The sequence below is a fragment of the Drosophila pseudoobscura genome, chromosome 3, assembly GCF_009870125.1.
Source record: "Drosophila pseudoobscura strain MV-25-SWS-2005 chromosome 3, UCI_Dpse_MV25, whole genome shotgun sequence".
Lineage (NCBI taxonomy): Eukaryota > Metazoa > Arthropoda > Insecta > Diptera > Drosophilidae > Drosophila > Drosophila pseudoobscura.
In genome coordinates this window covers 19,373,314-19,391,210 of record NC_046680.1, presented here as the reverse complement: position 1 = coordinate 19,391,210, position 17,897 = coordinate 19,373,314, and the positions used below count along the sequence as shown (strand labels likewise).

Here is a 17,897-nt window from a genome sequence, read left to right as displayed (position 1 = left end):
CTGCTTTTGTGGATGGTGTAGTGTGGATGTAGTGGTGGGCGGCTAGCCGCCATGAAAAATCAAGTTAAGAGCGCTTCTCAAGAAAGAGAGTGTTTCATTCTAATGAATGGTTGGCTGAGAGTCTCGATTTCCGGAGACATAGTAAAGATTTCTAGTGTGGTGTATTAATTGCTTAAGTTTAATTTAATTCTTTGGCCAAAATCCACCACCACAACCACCAAACCCACCCACCGACTGTAACAAACACCCATGGAGAGGCACAGACAGAAAACGTTTATAGCGCTCTCTTTCTGGTCGTCTCTCCCTTTGCTTTGTTTACTTCCCTGCCCTGTTCTTCCCACAACGCGTGCTTTGATTTTAGCCGCTCGCGCACTTCCCCTCTCTCTGTGTCGTTCGCGGAATTTTATTGATAATCTAATCAATCGATCCTCGAGTGTTGCTCTCTTGGTCAATTGCGCCTTCTAAAATGTGTGTATTTTGCAGTGTAAAACCAGTTTATTAAAGATCGTAACAAGATCGTGAATCGGAGTAATATTCATAGTGTATAGTGGTGATATTTGTGTGTGTAGTGACGCCCGCCCCTCCACATATCAATAAACAGAAACTGGAAGATCTCTCCAGCCGCTGCTCCCATCATCTGAAGACAGCGACGTCGACGTTGACGCCGACGCCCACGACACCACTGAGAGAAGAATGATGCCAAGGCAGAGGACCAGCACGCTGACGGCGACGTACTCGCTGCGTTGCAACGGTAAATGCCTGATGCTCTCAGCACTGCTGATGAGCCTTCTAGTGGCCGCCACCCATGCCGTAGATCAGGTAAGTCTCAACCCCTGTGGATAAATTTCGGATGTGCACTTCCTTCCTTCTAATTCTGCTTATCCTTCACCCACATTACGCACCTTGAGAATCTGCCCCTCCCCCCATATCAGCCACTGCTTTCTTTCCTTTTCACTTAGGTGGTTTTTGCGGTTTTAACTCTCTCTGTGTCTGTCACAGGAAACTTATGCAAAATTGGTCAGAGAGAGAGTGGCAACACTGAGGGAAGTGCGGCAAGAACTTAATCAATAGATGCAACAATGAAGTCTCGCAGGCATTGCACTCGATGCAATTTGAGGCTGCCAAGCGATGACGCAGATAATGAAGTGGAGCTCTGGCTCCAGTCTGCTCTTGTTATACTATACCCTGTTATTCGAGACGGTATCATGGTTTTGACTCAAGACTTGGCAATGCCGAGAATAAAGTATTTCTCAGATATATTAGCGTTATAGCCAGGAACCGTTAAGATTCGATTACCATAGCATATAAAAACCAACAGATATACGGACCTGAGAGGGTAACTGACGGTTCATTCGGTCAGCTCTTCTTTTTTTTTGGTTTTTGTTGTTTCCAAAGAGAAGACATTAAAAACGTCTGCATTGCGAACGCATAAATATGGGTAGAAAATGCATGGACACACAGACGCACAGCCTTTCATTGGTATTGAGGCATAGACAAGGCTGCCGCTCTTCAGTCTGGGGATGGGGATGGGGATGTGGGGATCTGGGGATGTGGTCGGTCTTGTCTGTTCAAATAAGGCTGCAAATCTGAAATTGGTCATCGAGTCCAACTCATTTTGATGGGCGTTTGACTCCAGTCCGTTCTCCCATTTAGTGATGACAGATGAGTGCTGTGCATCGGGAGGGAGTTTTAATTGCAGCATCAGAACTTTTGTGTTACAGTGAGAGAGAGAGAGAGAGAGAGAGAGAGTTGTATATGTCATAGTCATAGCTTAATCTGTATTTTAGCGATTAAATAGAGATAAGAAAAAAGGAGTATGAGTACTTTCTCATGGCTTAAGCGATTGTGGAAGTCTGCTACCATCTCTAGCCTTTGGCTGGTTCTGCCTCTAGTTTGGGCCTGGTTTTGGTCTGGTTCTGGTCACGATGATGATGATCTTTGGTATCGATGGCCGGCGTTGCCAACGTCAACCAGTCAAGTAGTTGGCCAACAAAAGTATCCGGCAGTTGCCAATTTCGAATGCTGTTTCTCTCTCCCTCTCTGTTTGTTTGTTTGTTTGTTTGCTGGCTGGCTGCCTTTTCATTTTGTTGTTGGTGTGTGACTTATTGGACCGAAAAATTTCTACACACACACACACACACACACATGACTACTACACTCTCCAGAATGAATATGGCGATGGCCTTTCCACCCCCCCACCCCCTTTCTGTGATGTGGATGAAATCGGAGGGGGGGCTCAAAGTAATCTTGTTTTTGCCATTCCGTCCATCTTTTGTCCTGTTTGTCACTTGTTTTTGCCAAAATTGGCATTTGCTCTTTCTCTCTCCCTCTCCCGCAATGCTTTTTTGTGGTTATGGCTATTCTGCTTCTCCATCAACATGTGCTCCTTTTCCTACCACTCCTCGTGCTATTCTTCATCGTCCTCTGCATGTACTTCTCCTCCTGTTTGCCTGCGTCGCCAAAAACATTCAGAGAACGTGCTCTGAACATTGATGAGTGGCCCAGGAGATGGAGTGACAGTGTGTGCTTATATGAGAGCGAGAGAGAGAGAGAGAGAGAGGAGGGAGCAGTTTAATGCCTGTGATTGCTCCCCCGCTCTTCCGCTCTCTCATTTACGCATTTTACGTTCATTAGCATTATTGGCATGTCTAGCAGCTGAGCGAGAGCGAGATGGAAGAACAGTTACAGTAGGACAGCCCTTCGTCTCATTCACACCTGAAAAGGTGTCAAAATCTATATGCTCTCTCCTTTGGCTTTAGCTTTGCTTCACTCACTCCTACTCCTACTCCTACTCCTCCTTCGACTCTTCTTCTGACCTGTCTATCCATACTGTCCATACCATTCTCTATTCCATCCTTCTGCCGCATGCCACATGCTGTTTCTGTTTATTTTGTTAAATTTCTTGGAATATCATTCCATTGGCGGCAGACAGCGATAAGGATTTTCCTGTCGGATCGGCAAGGCGCTACCTAAACACGCTTGTGGTGGAAGAAAATGAAAAAAATAGATTTAAATGCTTTCCCATTTGCTGCGATCTTTAATATTTATTTGCCATTTTTCTAATGGGAAATCCATATTTCCTAGACATATAATCATTTTAATTGGAATTCTTTCCCTATATCATTACGCTGTATTCCAGTTTTCTTGCTCCCAACCTTTCACCCCTTGGCAGGTATCTCATCTCAGACATGTGTTTAGCCGAGGGGCATATTAATGCAGGGGTAAGACGACCCGTTCAATGGTAATTAATATGAAGGTGAAGCTACTCTGCTGTGTCTCGTTTGGATGCCACTCAGAGGCTCCGCTCTTCTTGACACTGCCTCACCTTCCCATTAACTTACATTGTGTAGAGCACATAATTACCATCTATCTTATTCACTTGCACTCGCTGCTTTTTCAATTATTATTCACGTGTGGCGTCGGCGGTGGCTCGTCCCTCTCGCCTTTGTGTGTCTCTCTTTTCATTTACTTTGCACTTTGCTTTACAACAGTTGTTGTTGCTGTCGCTGTTTCAGTGCCGTGTGCATGCACTTTGCTTACGCTCTTCCGCACACCCCGCCCCCCATCTCGCTATGTAGTTCTTTTGACTTAGTCACTGCGAGGGGAAGAAGGAGAGAGACTTGGCGACAGACCCGAGCCCGATGTCAAGAAGTTATCAGTGATGTCGTTTCGCTTACACAGACTTAGGAACACACACATGCAGCTGCAGTACGGATAATGGCATATAATTTGCCATTTGGATGCGCTCTCTCTTTCTAGCTGTAATCAATGTAAGTTCAATTGACAAGATCCCGTCCGGCCGCAAAAGTAATCTGCGTCATTGTCAACTACAGCAAGCAGCGATCGGGAGAGAGATCACTGCCTGTGACACGTGTACTTCCAATAGAACATGAAAAATAATCGCAATTAGTCAATTTTGATCGTCCTAAACGTATGAAAACCAAATCTCATACAACAATAATTAAAGGTTTGCCACAAATGAATCGAAAGCAAAAACATTTGCGCCAGACAGAGAGCACTAACAGCAGTAGAAGAGAGCAAGCAAATAGTAGAGCGAAAGAGCGCGTTGTAAATTGTAAATGAACGGAACGTAACGAAGGAGAACATGCAAGCCCAAGCATAAAAATGGGAGAGTGTATGTGTGTGTGTATGTGGGTAGGCAGCAGCAACTTCGAAGAAGAAGTAGAGGCAGAAAACGGAGAGACAGCAAACTTCGAACTTGTACACTGTGCAGCAAAATAAATGAAACGTGCGCTATCTAATCGGATATGTGGGGAATTAGGTGGTAATTGATGGTTGAACTACTATGCCCCCATAATTTCTAGTTGGACCTGTTAAAGCCAAAGTCGAACTCCGCCCAAAACTCTCAACATGCTCGCCAGTGTTAACACTGTTCGGCGGCGACGGCGGCGACCTCGTCTTGAGCCGCCCGTATGCCTCTGTATCTGTTTTGCTGCTGCTTTGAAATTTCAGTTTCTGCTGAGGCGGCAGTTGTGTGTGTGTGTGTGTGTGTGTGTGCTGCACACACAAACAGCGCTGTCCTCATGTATGCATAGGCCGGCAGCGTCGTCGCGACGGCGCGGCTGAAGACAGACAAACAACAACAGCAAGCAGATTGAACCGCCTGCGTCCGCCCCCGTTTGACGCTGCCTCTGCTGCTGCTGCTGCTGCTGTTGGAGAGAAGGGTAACGCAATGTCAATATTCATGCGTTGTTGCCGCATTTCATTGTCGCTCTGCTGTTGCTCGTCTGCTCTGCCGTTTCATATGTTTGTTTCGACTTGGTCTCGTGCAAGGTGTATTTACAAAAGGTGAGGCTAACCACCCTCTCTTGTTCGGACGTTCCCCTCGCCCTTTACTCTCCGGTAATGCCTCATGCTTATATTAATACACGTTAGTCTCATGTTTCATTTTTTGCGGTTTGCTGACGGACAAGTCTCCTCTTCCGCACCTCCTCTATCTTCTTCCGCTGTAATGTGCGTGTGCGTGTTTTTGTTGTTGGCTTTTTACAATTTTGTTTTCATTTTCTGTGTCGTCGCTCTCTTTGCCTCCCCTTCCCCCCTCCTTCCATTTTTGTGTACCATTCTGATGGTGATTTAGTTGCCGATTCGTCATGTTCTTGTTGCTGTCTCTCTTTGGCATGTGTGGTAGGGTCATGTGGCGGCGTGCTCTCTTATTCTTGGCGAATTTACAGTTGATTTGTTTACCTCGCGCTGTGTTTATTATATCCCTCTTCTCCCCTTGTTTTAATTGCAAAAAATTCACCATGAATAAGATGATATCCACTTGCCTCTGACTTTTCCAGTTCCTGGCTCCCTTTTTGTTTTCCCCATTGACGCAAATCGCGCGAAAAATATTCTCTGTCCCTCTGTCGGTCTTCTTTCCCGCCGTCTCTCTCTAGCTCGTATATGGCGCGTATTTCCTGTCGTTATTTTGTTGGTTTTTGCTGTTGCTTCTGTTTTTTCTCCAGTTTTGACTTTTCGCTTTGCGTTTTTCTTCATCTCTTTTTGGTTTTGGTTTTGTGTTTGCATACCATTAACATGGAAAATGTAAGCCAGGAAGAATAAAAATTGTTTGAAAAAGAGTTAACGGGTATCACCCACGCAACGACTCGTCGTTCCCTCTCGCTCACGCTTTGTGTTAACCCACGCTCTCTGCATACTTTCATAATTATGCGTTTTTTTCGTTTGATTCTCTGGCTTTTGCTCTTCCTCTTTTTGTCCCCCCCCCTCCCACCCCTCCATCTGTTGTTGCTTTGTTTGATGTTGTCGATGGCTTTTCAATAAACTTTTACACATTCCTACTGTTTACTGCTCATTTCCAGTTGGCTTTCCTCTCTCTCTCTCCGCCCCCCCGTCCACCCCTTGTGCGAGATTTCTCTTCTTCTTTTTCAAACATTGGAATGGGAATCGTTGCATTTTGAATTTATACCCTACAAAATGCAGTCGTTTGACTTGGCCGAAGAGGAGGGCATGGGTATTCGATGAGTACTCCTTTATAATCCCGAAAATGGTCTCCCACTAAGACCTCGAAAGCTACAGAACATAAGTGAGAGTATAGGCTAGTCGTGAGTTTAATGGCTGCTGCTTTTGTTGTTTGGTTTTGGTTTTTGGTTTGCTCGCATTGTTTGTGGAACAATTTTTACAGCCTTGTTGTGTGTTTTGGAACGCCCACACGTTCGTATTGCCCACAAGGCCCACGCAGATGCTGCCACAGAATGGGGCGTACATACATACATACATATATGTATGTATACATATACCCACACAGAAATGCAGATTTGTTTACTAGTGTATACTCTGATCGGAAAATATTTCACGAATATACATATTTCTCTCTCATGTTTTCTCCATGCAACGAATCGTTGAATTTTAGTTTTAGTTTTAGTTTTTTTCGGTTATAAAAATGTTTATTATTTTGGGAACTTTATGAATTGTTCCGATAAGTTAAAGGTATATTTTGTGTATATTTTCGGAGCGAAACATAGACTATAATCGCCTTAAAATGGCTAATCCCCTCCCTATTAATGGCACGCCCACTCATCGGGTGGTTTTTTTTTCTTTGTTTTTTGCCATTTGCTTATTTTCGTCTTTGATAAGGAAATTGGCTGTACAAATTAATGAATATGTGCAAAGAACAAAGAATAAATTTCATCGTCGTGGAGAGAGCGATAATCCCCGGGAAAGGTCGTCCGGGAGGAGTCCGTGATGGACTGGCGCTGGACTGATTACCGCTGAAAAGCATTGCAAAAACAACAAAAAAACGAAATAAAATGTGAGGGCATTGAATAAATGAGGTCATTTCTATAAGTTTATTATAAGTAGATTTGAGGCAGAGAGACGAGACGAGACGAGCCCTAGAAACGGGAATTCACCCCGGGCTTCGAGAAAGGTTCTGTGTATTCTGTATATATCTTGTAAACATCCGTTTTCGAAGAGTATTTAAGGCTTTATGTGTTCCCTTGCATCCCGATAAATAGAGCTGTTCCAAGGGCATTCCTTGGCAGTTTTATCCTTCCTTGCATGGATTCTTGGATGCTGTTGACCTTTTTGGGAAACTAAATACTTATTAAACCATTCCCCCCCACTGGCAAAAAACCAAACGAGAGAGAGATTGCAAAAGTTTGGAGTTGCTGCAACAGATTGTAGCTGCCTCGTCTGCTCTCTCCAACTCTTCAACTCTCATTGCATGACAGCTGCTGCTTCCAGCTCGTATCCCCTTGACTCCTTTTGATTCTTGGCCTTTTTCACACAGTTTATTGACACGACTCAAGTTTCGGGAGGTCGCGGAGGGTTCAACTTGGGTTGAGACCACAGATATGGCACTTAAAATGCGAGAATCTGAGAGGTATTCTACTTAAATAAAAGTACAATCCCAGAAACTCCTGTACTATGTAATACAAATTTTAATAGATGAATATGGATCGAATGGATTCCCATCGTAGTTATTTTTTCATCCAATTAAAAACAAATAAAAATCCCAATTATACAAAGTTCCCTAATTTATGGAATAATTCCTTCGGATAAACACACGGCACTTAATGAATATTCCAATTGAAAATTCCATATTATTGCGTAAATATATTACAATTTTTGTATAATATTCACAGTCGTGCAATATTTTTTGAAATATTTTGCATTATGTCATGGAATTGCGGTCGTCGCATTAATATTTTAGTCAAACGATTGAAAAATATAGTGTGTTTGCATTATTCATGATTTTTGTGTTTGTTTTTGACGCTTTAATTGTTGATAACCAGGCAGTGGCAGCGGCAGCAACAATGATGCATTAAATTATGCTTATTTGTCATATTTAAATTTTTAGTTTAATCACATTTTCTGCCTCTGCAGCCCCCAACCCTTCCAATCGGAGAGTCTGTCACGTAGTTTCTTTTTTTCCGCTTTTGTGGTCTCGCATTTCCGATTGCTGACTCAGAGAGAGAGAGAGAAAGAGAGAGATAGCAGCAATCTCTTTGGGGCAGATTCATTACACATTCAGCGACTCGAGCGATAGATCCGAGATATCTGCATAAATTTATAAATATGTGACTCAAAGCCAGGCCTGAGAAATCTCCGAGAGAGCGAAAGAGCAGATCGGTTGTGGTTCGGGGAATTCGGAAATGCTGTGATAATTATTGAAATGAAAACAGTTCTGAAAACTGAATGCGGAGTTTTAAATGCTTTCGGGAACTGAAGAACCATTAAGATTTGCTGAAAGCGACGCTGGGAAAGTCCCTACTTCCAACGGCCCACCATCGAGAGAACATCGATAAATATTAGACTGGAAGGGAACGGAACGGAACGGAACACCCAAGCTCTGTGTGTTTTTGCAGTCGCTGCTTTGATCTTCATTTGCTTTGTTCCTCTCGCAATCCATTTATTCCAGCGCTCTGTCAGCGATGAGCCTCGACTGTCTATCTAGCTTTCAGGTCGGGACTCCACTTTTCTGGGTAGTTTCTCTGTCTTTATTTTGATCTGCTCTTCTTATCGAAAGGGTGCCGAATACAGCTTCGAATTATGCTTCCTTTTTATACGTAAATTAGGCTTCAATAGATCTGTTAGATAGATCGGAAAGCGCAAAGTAACAAACGTAAAAAAAGACACAAAATGAAATTCTTAAAGGTCTTAAAGTTGTCGATATCTTGGGACTAGCCTATCCTATATCTTAGATTTTTCTATAATTTTTTTTTGGTTATAATCCAAACTGTTCCATTGTTCCACTTTGCACCTGTTCCACTTTGCACCTGTTCCACTGTTCCAGTGTGCCACTGTTCCACTGTTCCGTATTTATTGAGTATTTAGCATTGAATTTCGATCGATCAAATTTTTACGGCAAACAATAGTTCTCCTCTCTTTATATGTATCTCTCTATTGGTCTCTACTTCTCTCAATCTCCGTCTCTCTCCCTCTCTGGTTAGAAAATGTTATTATATTTTTTGTATATATCTAAAGGTCTGATTCGTGGCACGCGCTTTAAGCGAATTTACATTTTCATTTACGCCTCAAATGGAAGCAAGATTTTTTTTCCCTTGCCATTTTTCCGTTTTTCTTTGAATTTCTGCTGGGGGGGAGGGGAAGGGGGGAGGAGCAGGGAGTGGGAGTCCCTGGCGTTTGGTTTGGATTTACTTTTTGCCACACGATGAGCTCTGAGCGGGAATCGCACACTCTTCCTGGTCCTCCCTGGTCCTCCCTGGTCCTGCTTGGTCCCTGCCTTTGCAGAGCGCCAGCGGGTACAGTGTGTCCTCTGCCCCATGCCCCCGTCTGTCTGCCAACGACCCCCCAACGACGCCGCCGTCCCTGCTGTTTCATATGCAAATACTCGTAATATTTTTCAAATGTTGTTTGCTTTTGGCCATGGTCTCGCACAATTTTCTTTTCTGCGGCAGTGCCACGGGATGGCCGGGTCGGTGGAGAGGGGGGGGGGGGGGGAGTCTGCCTTTTCACATTTTTCAATTTTCCACGTTTCCACGCTTTGTTGTCGCTGATAGTCCCTATGTACATGTGTATATATGTACATATATTGTATATACATTTTCATTACATCTCTGCGCCCCCCCCCCCCCCCCCCGCTCTCTCTCTCGCTCTCTCTTTTTCTCTGGCTTTTCCGCCACTCCAAGAACAATACTCACTTGGCTTGCCCTGCGCTTCCCGGCTGCCACAGCCACAGCAGCTGTGCAACGAACGGACTACCGACCAGGCCAAAAAGGAAGTCGTTGTCCAATGCCGAGGAGCAAAATGTTTGCATTTCAAATTACCCATGGGCCAATGACTGTTGACTGCTGCTTTTTTCCCTCCCCCCCTCTCCCCTCTCCCCTCTCTCTCTCTCTCTCTCATTTTGTTGTTGCAACAATCTGTATTTGCTTCTTGGCTTCCGTTCCAACAACCTGCCACATGGAGGGCCGGGAACAGGAGGACTAGGATCATCAGGCTAGCAGACGCCCACTTGAGCTTAATTTGATTTGAAATTTCGAAAAATTAATCAACCCATCCACACACATGTTGCATGCCACAACACACATGTGGCACATGCTAGAGGGAGCTTTTCTGTCATAAAAATGGGGGGGTTTCTTAACACCCTTCCATTGATACCCTGGAACAGCTTTTTTTTTTGGAAATTTAATTTTTTATTCCATTTTTATTGTACAATTTTGCCTAAAGATTGATCTTATACCAGATTAATTCGTATCAAGCCCCTATATGGTATCGTTTTTATACAAAAGATTTGATAAAAACTATGATATTTCTGGTTACTTGAAGGAAAAAGATTTTTCAATACTTTCTATAAAGACCATATCGAAAGACTAGGTATATCCTAGAAGCACTAGAAGCAATCGTTAGATAGTAGCTGTGGTATTGAAAACTTGCAAAATGGCTATAAACTTATGAAATTTCCAAACTTTGAAATTTCAAATAAATATTGAAAGTTTAAAATAAAAATAGATTTGTTTTTTATTCAAAAAAATTTTATTTTTATTTAAAAAATTTTTTGTTATTTTTTTTTTAAGTTTTTTTAAAATTTTATTTTTTATTTGTTATTTTATTTTTTATTTACATTATATTTTTTATATTTTATTTTTATATATATATACATATATATTTTTTGTTATATTTGATTTTTTATTTAGTTTTTATTATTTTTTTTTTTTTAATTTTGATTGCTTTATTTTTAATAATACATATTGTTGTTTGCTATTACTTTTGGAGCAACTTATATAACAGTCAACAGTAAAACAAAATTATGATTTAAAAAAAAAAAAATTTGTTAAATGTGTATTATTAAGGTCGAAGAATTTGGAGGGGGATATTATTGGGTTCAAATATCTGTTCAGGTTTCTGGGGTAGAGGTCATCTTAGATCATCCTGTTGGGCAGGTCGACTGTATTTGATTATAGGGTATAGGGTATTCGATATAGGCTATAGGGTATAGGGTATAGGGTGTGTGCTGTGTGTGTGTGTGCTGTGTGTGTGTGTGCTGTGTGTGTGTGTGCTGTGTGTGTGTGTGCTGTGTGTGTGTGTGCTTGTGCCTTACTTTTTGGTCAAGTCTGCTGTAATTTATGTAAATTTTTCATCGGCTTCCCCTCGCTCTTGGCCCTTGGCGTGTGTTACCCACCGCGAGGGGGGGGGGGAGGGGGTGTCCCACCAGAAGCCCAGAACCGCAAAGTATGCAAACATACACCGGGAGTGTATGCGAGAGAAAGGCAGGGAGAGCGAGAGAGAGAGAGAGAGAGGGAGACATGTATTCCCCATTTGTTATGCACTTTGACGGAAAGGAACACACAACATTCACTGTTGTTATTGTTGTTGTTGTTGTTTTTAGGGCCTGCATAAATTTAAATACTTAATTAGTTGTGGGAGTAAATGGGATTTAAGGTTATTTTCTCTCCTCCTGGTTCCTCCTCCTCCTCCTCCCCCCCCAGAAATGAAGCTAAACATGTAATAAATCTACATTTTGTATACACACATTATGCACCTCCAAGAGATCCGAGATGGAGCTGCAAAACCAACACACAGCCAGAGAGAAAGAGAGAGAGAGGTGGAGAGAGAGAGTGCTTCTCCTCCTGTAATCAATCAATCAGTGGAGAGGCCCAAGTGCCCCAGATATACACAGATACGAATTTAGTGGCTGAAATAACAATTTAAAGTCTGATTGGGAAACGAGATTTACTTTGTTCAGCAGGGGAGGGGGAGGAGGAGGGAGGAGGGAGGTGGGAGGTGGGAGGAGGAGGTTTTGCCAGAGAATCAAATCTCTTTGGAGGACTAGTCGGATCTGAGGTTCTTCCATCGGGATCTCTGACTCTCCTCGAAAACCTTAACCCTTGAAACCTCCCCTCCGCCACATGAGAATTGAGTGCTAATCAAGAAATCCCTTTGATGGAATGTGCCCCCCCCCCCCCTATGGGATCCCCTATGGGACGGGGTGCCGTCTGGTGTTCAAGAGAATTTACAGTACACTTTTCTAGACTAAAGTAAATACCCATTTTCGATAAGCCGAAGCTTAGCGCGGGGGGGTTCTCTTTTTGGGTGTGTGAGGGGGTGGAGCGGGGGTGGTCTCCTCTTTCCTTGGCATTCCGTGGGCTTCAGTTGGGCCCGTACCCCACCACCCCACCTCCCCCCGAACCACTTTGTTCTCCTTCTGCTCGCTGCCCTCTCTATCTGTTTTCTGTATTCTTTTTTCGTTTTCTTTTGCCGGCTCGATTTCGTTTCGTTTCGTTTTGGGTTCGATTTCGTTTCGTTTTTCTTTCGTTTCCATTTTGAGAAGGGTTTAATGACCACAGGGAGACGTTCTCTCAGCTCTCCCCGCTCGCCTCTCTCTCGCCTCTCTCCCCTCTCTTGCCTCTCTCCCCTCTCTCGCCTCTCTCGCCCTCTCCTTTCTCCCTCCCACGAGTGAGTGTCGTGGGTGTGAGTGCATTTTTAATCATGTGCTTGCCTACTTAACTTTTATTTGCCAACAGCAATAAGCAACCCAAACGCTGGCCACCGCCCACCGCCCATCGGTCAACGATCCAGCCATGTTGTAGGCCACGTACTGGGCCCTCTGGGCCCCCTGGGCCTCTTTTGCTAATTCCTTATATGCACGAACATTCGTCTTTTGCTATTTGTGCTTTTTATATGTCGATTGGCATGCAAGGCAGCCCCTCCACACCCCCCCACACACACGCACACACACACACAGACAGACAGGAAGTACCGTATCAAGCTCTCGCCTGTGTGTGTGTGTGGAGTGTTGCAATGAAATGTTCTCTATTTTTGGAATTCAATGTCAATTGCTTGATAGACCATAAATCGATTGGTGCTTTCGGGTGCTTCGTTTCAATTAAAATCTATTCATTGGGGGTGAAAACATTTTTGCATTGTAATTCCGACAGTACAGTGCGTTGCACGAGTGTAAGGCTATTCCCAGGTGTATATATATTTCGATTTACAGGACTTCGTCCTTCACAATTACCCCGGAATGGCATTTGTTTCCCGTACTTATAGTTATGCAACGCAGTGTTGAATTCATGTTTTTCCATTACATGTGTTGCATGTCCTGAATGCTGCATCGCCACCACCCCCCCCTCGCCCTCTTTTTTGTTTGTTGGAACAAATAGATTGCAGTTTTAGGTTGCTTTTTGTGACATTTTATCCCCCTTTTAGCCGAGTTATCTCTCTCCCTCTCTCCACCCTGCAATATTTCAATTTTCAAATATTTCGCTGCATAGTTTTAGGCGCGCCAGCAGATGGATTTCCAAGGGGGGGGGGCTTTGAACAGAACAAATTTTGTTGTAATAAACTGATGATAAAGTTGTGTCCTCTCCTCCCCCCTCCCCTCCCCACCCCACTTTGGCTGGCACACATTCCCCTTTTGTCCTTTCGGTATTGCATGTCCCTTTATCGTTTCGGTATTGCATATTCCCCTTTGTCCTTTTCGCCAACGCATTCCCACTTTGTCCTCAAAGTCGGCAGGTTTTTTTGCTTTCTCCCCCACCGCCCCCGCCGTTTCAGTGGAGACGAACTTCAAAAGGCTTTCCATCATCCAACCAGCCAACGCGTAGGGGAAGGCATCCTTTTGAGGTGCAGTCTCCTGTGAGGGCAGCGGGCCGATCACCGCCCACCTGGACAGAGGGAGGGACTATTTGGCGGACCAACAGCTGTCCCACATGCCAGAAGTCATGCCGGAGGAGGAAAGGAAGGAGATGGAAGTTAATTCCCTGCTTATCAGCTGTGCGCCTTGTTGGACAAACTTTGAATTGAGCAGGGGGCTGGGATAAGGGGGGGGGGGGGGCTTGATAGGCACATCTGCATGTACACCCTGTACCCATGGCTATCCGTGGCTCTTGAATGGGGCGTAAGGATTACAGGATTGCCATGGATTCACCCACAAAAGATCCGCTGCCAGCGCCCACGCCCCCCTCCCCCCTCCACCACCGCTAGCATGTGTTTCTGATGGCTCCGTCTGTTCGGTTCTGGCCTGGTCGGAAAGGAGTTCTGGCCCAGCGTTGTGCTGCTGTCATCATTGTCTTGCTGGGGGGGATCCTGCAACAGGGTCTCATTTGGAGCCCTACACTCCGGCTGTTGAATGCACCACAATCCCTAGTTCTGTCCCCCTCCGCCCTCCCCCCTCCCCTCTCCACCGTCTGACATGTGCTCTCCCTCGGAACGTTCTCATTTCTGCACTTTTTCTGCCTTTCCTTTTCTCTCGTTTCTCTCGTTTTTTTTTGTTCCTTTGCGACAGCTTTTGTGCTTGCGTTTAATTGAAGATTTTTTGACAGCAAACGTCGTTGGCATAGAAAGTCATGGAAGAGGGAAACAGAGAGAGAGAGAGAGAGAGAGACAGCAGAGGAAGTGGGACGAAGAGTTCGTAGAACTTTTGCACACACAAACAAATGGCAGCGATAACAGGGCCAGGCTTCTGGCTTCTGGTTTCTGGCTTCTGACTGGACTGGCTGGTGGGCACCCTGGCAGGCAACCCGTGGCAACCCGTGGCAACCCGTGGCAACCCTACGCTCCGACCCATTTCACTATCGACAGCCGGCGGGACTTTGTTTTAGCTTTATTATGCTGTTGCTTTTCCATGAGAAAATGTCCCTTAAAATATGAGTGGTGGTGGGGGGGGGGGGGGGGGGGACCACCACCGAAAAACTTTAATTGAAATAATAGGGGTTCATATTGGATGTGTGTGTGTGTGTGTGTGCGGGTTTTTGAAACTCAAATGAATAGAAATTTCAACTTTGAAATGGAAAAAGTTTGGGTATTTAATATTGAGATTGCTGTGTGGTGATATGGTATCTCAAATGGGTTCCAATTGGGTTCTACAAAACATTGACAGGCGAGGAAGGTATTTCTTTTGTCTTTAAAGTATCTAGATTGTTGCTTTTTATACAGCGTTGCCTCAAGTGGGTTCCCTATCTACGGGTTCCACAGCCTTCGTTGGATTCCATTCCCAATCACTGCTTCCTTGTCGCTGTGGACTCCAATCTCTGGAGGAGGGAGCGAGACGGCACAACGAAATCAGAAGGTAGTCGCGCGTGAGCGAGAGAGAAAGAGAAAGAGAGAGGGAGAGAGCAAAGAGTGAATTTTCCACAAATCCCACAATTTATATTCCCTATATCGATACCCTTTTAGAGAGGGTTTCGTGATTTCATCGAGAATCTATGAAGAATCTATATATCTATCTATTAGCCAAATATCCTGTGAAGTGATCTGTCCTACAGGGTATCTAGAATCTATGAAGAATCTATCTATCTATCTATCTATCTATCTGTGAATCTATCTGTCCTACAGGGTATCTAGAATCCATGAAGTATCTATCTATCTATCAGATTCATTTGGTCTAATATCCTGTGAATCTATCTGTCCTACAGGGTATCTAGAATCTATGAAAAATCTATCTATCTATCCATCAGATTCATTTAGTCTATTATCCTGTGAAACGGTCTGTCCTACAGGGTATCCGCATTTCGGCAGCCAAAGACACGCTTTCCCTTCTCTTCTCTTGTGGCTCTTTCTGCTGTTTCTGGGTGCACACTTGTTCCAAAATTTATTTCATATTCATGGACATTCGTTCATTTAGTGGTTGGAGGTGGACGAGGAGGAGGACGAGGAGGAGGACGAGGAGGAGGACGAGGAGGAGGACGAGGAGGAGGACGAGGAGGAGGAGGAGGAGCATGAGGAGGAGGAGGGTGTCCACAATCATGAATATTGATGATACAAATTGATTTTGTTGATGTTTGCATTTTGTTGAACTAAGAAACTGCCACCAACTTGTTGGATAAATATGGTATAAATAAATAATGTATCTATGTATCTAATTACTGCTTCTGTGGGCTTGAGGGGGGAGGTGCGATGCCTGGCATGTCGAGGGTTTTTCCACCGCCGGCAATCGATTGTCAAGCACCTGCCTCTCAATACCACTGAGCGCTTGTTTCGCTTTTTCCTTTTCCTTTTCCTTTTTTGCCCCCACCAATGATTCAATTACGATTCCTTGCACAGGCGGAAAATGGCGGAAAACCCCCGCAAATAAACAGGCGTGTCAGGTGCCAACGGAAAATCCAATGCTTTGCCGCTGTATTTTCCCAGGGAGTCAATGGATGGAGGGGGCGGGGGCGGCGGCTGCCTCTGTGGCAGGTGTTAAATCCCATTCAATCGAATTCCATATTGCGGCATAATAAAACAAAATACAAATTGCAGAATTGACCTACATTTGAATTCGATTTTGATTAGTTTTGGAATTTCCCTGATGAACCCCCTCCCCCCCCCTCCCCCTCCCCCACCCCCTTTTGTAAACCAAGTGGGCAACCACTTTGAATTCAATTCGATTTCTCCCTCTCTCGGGGGGTTCTTTGAAGATGTTTGCTCTAGTTTTCAGTTTTGTTTGGATTGAACAAAAAAAATGCTGCAAAATGGCGGAATATTTTCTGATCTATAAGGTGGGTCACTAATGATGTGGAGGATGGTGTGTAGCTGGGAGTTTCTTTGATCTTCAAGAGAGATCTTTCGATAACCTATCGATCTACATTCGATACATCCCCGATAACCCTTTGCGGCACCCTTTGTGCGGTGCCGTTACTCTTGGAAACATTCTCGAAAGCCAATCGATAAGTCTGTCGATAGGCTTCGATAAATTTGTGATAATTGCCATCTGCCAAGCAAGAGATCTCTTTCGATCCTTCTGCCCGAAAGCCTGGTCAGCTGCTATCCATATTTTCCCATTTAAAGGCCTGTTTTTGGGTCTGTTGAATGTTTACCAATGTTTTTGCATAATTAACCTTCAAACCTTAACCCATTGATGGTACAAAATCAAAGCAAAACACATTGGGTACAAAATCAATGCAAATACCCGGAGAGATGTGCTCTCTCTCTCTCTCTCTCTCACTCTCTCCCTCTCTGTCCCTCGCTGACATTGATGTTGTTAATTCCATTTGGGAGACGCATTTCATGCCACATTTGGTTGCAGCCACCGCACAAATAATGCTGATGCCGCGCAAAAAATATAGAGAAAAGCCTACATAAATATTTGCTTGTTTTTCAGTATTTGATTTTGATATTTGCCGAACGAACATGGGGGAGGGAAAGAGGGAGGGAGGTGGAGCCCTGTGATTTTTTTTGTTTGATTAAATATTGTATTCATTCGCTCATTTGGTTTTTTGTTATTTGTTTTATAGTCTGACATTTCCATGCTCTTTTTACACACGCAGGCACACATTTCAATTGCACGCCCAATTAATCGCCGATAATTTACACCAGCTGCTCTGTTTACTGGCGATTTATTCGCTGTCCGACCATCGGTCCATCCGTTCATTGTACCCCGGTGCTCGAAGCCAGACGGGGATGGCCAAAAGATTACCCTTTAAATGGCATTTGCCTATGTTCTTCCCCCCATTTGTTTTGGGGGGTATGCTTTGAGTCGTTTCGCTTTGTTTTTCGTGGTGTGTAAACACTTTTAATTGTGTTTGAGTACCACCCACACACGCCAAGCAGTGGATAAGCAGTGGAAAGAGTACCTATAGATGGCAGAAAAAACTCTGCAGACGTCAAAGAAATTTACAATGTGGCTTTTTCTGTCTCTCTCTATCAACTTTTTTTTACCTCTCTCCCTCTGGGTATAGCTGCAATCCCCGACTGACTTATGGCGTATGCTAATTGGACCTACTCTTATTCCCCTCCCCCTCCCCCTCCCCCCTCGTAAGTAAGAAGGAACGGAATGGAATGGAACGGAGCGGGGAGTGGTGAGGCAGTGAAAGAGCAAAGCAGAATGATTGGAGCTAGACTTTAAGCTGCTTGTAAGCAGTGCTCTTTGGTTTAAATTGCGATGCTCTGGGATGTCCCATCGCCCCACCCCCTCTTGCGATGCGCTGCGGCTCTTAGTGGCCCTGAAAAAGCTTTGCTCTGCCTAGCCCAGGAAATATGAAAAGAAGAGA

At 44.3% G+C, this 17,897-nt stretch overlaps 1 protein-coding gene across 6 annotated transcripts in view; it reads left to right on the top strand.

The window, feature by feature from the left end:
• Nucleotides 1-17,897, top strand: part of Sdc (Syndecan) — a 93,522-nt gene that overhangs the window by 433 nt on the left and 75,192 nt on the right. For all 6 annotated transcript variants that reach the window (XM_033378571.1, XM_004444379.3, XM_015185036.2 and 3 more), the window contains exon 2: nt 484-819. In XM_033378571.1, the coding sequence (XP_033234462.1) occupies nt 694-819 (126 nt within the window). In that variant the 5' untranslated portion in view covers nt 484-693. The remainder of the gene's footprint in view (nt 1-483; nt 820-17,897) is intronic.